This window comes from Oratosquilla oratoria, chromosome 4 (assembly GCF_046742065.1).
Source record: "Oratosquilla oratoria isolate Oo_2021 chromosome 4, ASM4674206v1, whole genome shotgun sequence".
NCBI classification, from domain to species: domain Eukaryota; kingdom Metazoa; phylum Arthropoda; class Malacostraca; order Stomatopoda; family Squillidae; genus Oratosquilla; species Oratosquilla oratoria.
Window position 1 is genome coordinate 80,972,766 of NC_134780.1, and position 2,500 is coordinate 80,975,265.

Sequence of the window (2,500 nt, forward strand, 5' to 3'; positions counted from 1 at the left end):
ACAAAGATTGGAAAAACTAAACTTATTTACTCTGGAGCAAAGGAGAGAAAGAGGCGATTTGATAACCATCTATAGAATTATGAAAAGGATGGAAATCCTTGATAGGGATGATCTACTTAAATGGGACAGAAGAAACACAAGAGGACACGAGGAGAAACTTAAGAAGGACAGTTACAGAAGAGATCTGAAAAAAGAACAGCTTTCCACACAGAGTAATAGATACATGGAATAAATTGAAAGAGGAAAGAGTGAGTGCTAAAACTATACATGACTTTAAGAAAGAACTGGATGGGGAAAGATACAACTGCGGGACTCTACGAGTATAGCTCTTCTCCCGCAAAATACAACTAGGTAAATACACACAAATGGTTCAAGTGTTGATTCCTTACTGTTTTGAAATCAGCCACGACCCCTAGATGATTCTTGGAGATCAGTTCGATGCTCTTGACCTGCTCACGAGGGTACTTGGCATTGAAATCCTTAAGGAACTTGTAAAAGACGACTGGACCGTACGAATTGACAGTTCCAAAAAACTTTTCCAAACCACCTGTGGAAGAAAACACACCACGTCAAGACACACATTATTCGAGAGTGTAGCTAGGTCCCATGTTCTTGTACCCATGCAAGTATTGTCCTCTGGGATTGAAATTCACTCCTTATTACCATTTTCGGCAGCAAAACCGTAGACTGTGGCGTTTAGGATCCGCCCCTCGGGGTTGATCGTCGCGAACAGACCAGGAAGACATGCTGGCTGCACTTTTTCTGGAAAATAAAAAAGGGACTTACACATCAAATTGTTTAGTTATAAAACTGTCGCAAACTTTTTGTGTATGCATATGCATACATACACACATAACTTATATATAATCAGGCGTACGTACATATTCACCTGTAAGTTAAATATAGTGCACACACACACACACACACACACACACACACACACACACACACACACACACACACACACACACACACACACACACACACACACACACACACACACACACACACACACACACACACACACACACACACAGAAGTACACAAGCACGAATGCATATGAATTGATAAGCTTCGCCTCTTGAACTCGAATCCTTGCATGAGTCCCAGCGGCGGAGTTTATCAATCCATTTGTCGTAACGACACACAACAAACATATAATGTGTGTGTGTGTGTGTGTGTGTGTGTGTGTGTGTGTGTGTGTGTGTGTGTGTGTGTGTGTGTGTGTGTGTGTGTGTGTGTGTGTGTGTGTGTGTGTGTGTGTGTGTGTGTGTGTGTGTGTGTGTGTGTGTGTGTGTGTGTGTGCGCGCAATATGTGTCGTTTGCATAGCTCTCAGTGAGAACATTTACTTTGAAAGAAATGCAAATATCGTGTGTACGGGAAATTTGGATTACCTGAGAAGGTGATAGGTATCTTCAAGGTGGCCACAGCTATGTTCCTTCCAGCCAGAAGGTCTTCGGGCTTCTGTACGTCAGGGACTGTGCTTATTCCCAGCAGTTCAATGATTTTGACTTCATTTCCCATCGGTGCCAACACAGCGTCGCTGCAGGTATAGTGTACACATTAATACCCTTTCCCCGAGTCAGTTGAGTCGTTTCCATCAGCCGATGACTAAGATAGAGAAACAGGCGTTAGTTTGCATTATCTAAACTGGATTTGCGCCGAAACCAGGCTGGTTATCTTAACACTGAATTCAGAGCTAGTGAGGAGTTGACTGCAAGAAACATGATGAAAGATTGGAAAGTTCCGGTGATATATAGCATGACTATCCATTTCCTATGTTACAGTGACAGAACATCAGTGCCTTTGGGTTTATAACGAGGTTGAATGTAGAAAAATTGAAGTAAAGATACAAAGAGCCAGATTGGAAAATAAACTGGCTGTAAAAAAACACCTAGACAGCCAAAAGAAATAAGCAAGAAACAAGCAATTGACAGAGATTACAGCATTTGGCGTAAGTATTCTGGTCGTGTGTCTTGCGACATTGTGTGTGACCCTGGCAGTAGGTGGAGGAGGACAGAGGATCTTCGTCCACAAGGAGCTAATAGGGGAGGGGCTACAAATGGTGTTGGATGGATGTGGGGTAGGTGAAGGGTTAGTCCACCTCACATCTAAGGGAGAGAGGACATTTTGGTGTATGTATGTATGCAAATATGAATGTTGAGACATTCTTACTTGTTAAGAAAGGTGGTAAAAGAAGACACGGGTCAAAATCTAAGTTTACTAGTGGCCGGTTTGCTTTGAGTTTCTTCAGAGGCTTTGAAGAAGTGAGGAATGAACTCGGAATTAAACCCGTGTCCTCGTTTCCACCTCTCTCAAGTATGTATGTATGTATATATATGCCTGTATGTATGTATGTATGCATGTATGTATGTATGAATGAATGGATGTATGTTTCTCCTTGCCGGAACGTCCAGCAGTTGACATGAATTAGAAAAGAATACCCACACTTTATTGGCGAAGAGGCAGAGAGGAGGGGCGAGGACGTGGCGGCTGGAG

The 2,500-nt window shown here is 42.6% G+C and overlaps 1 protein-coding gene across 1 annotated transcript in view; it reads right to left on the bottom strand.

The window, feature by feature from the left end:
- LOC143024958 (uncharacterized) overlaps positions 1–2,500 on the bottom strand; it is a 5,023-nt gene that overhangs the window by 773 nt on the left and 1,750 nt on the right. Inside the window, exons 4-7 of the mRNA XM_076184493.1 lie at positions 2,450–2,500; positions 1,396–1,544; positions 664–762; positions 390–547 (exon numbers count right to left, since the gene is read on the bottom strand). The exon at positions 2,450–2,500 is cut by the window's right edge and continues 110 nt beyond it. Coding sequence (XP_076040608.1) covers positions 390–547; positions 664–762; positions 1,396–1,544; positions 2,450–2,500 — 457 coding nt within the window. The remainder of the gene's footprint in view (positions 1–389; positions 548–663; positions 763–1,395; positions 1,545–2,449) is intronic.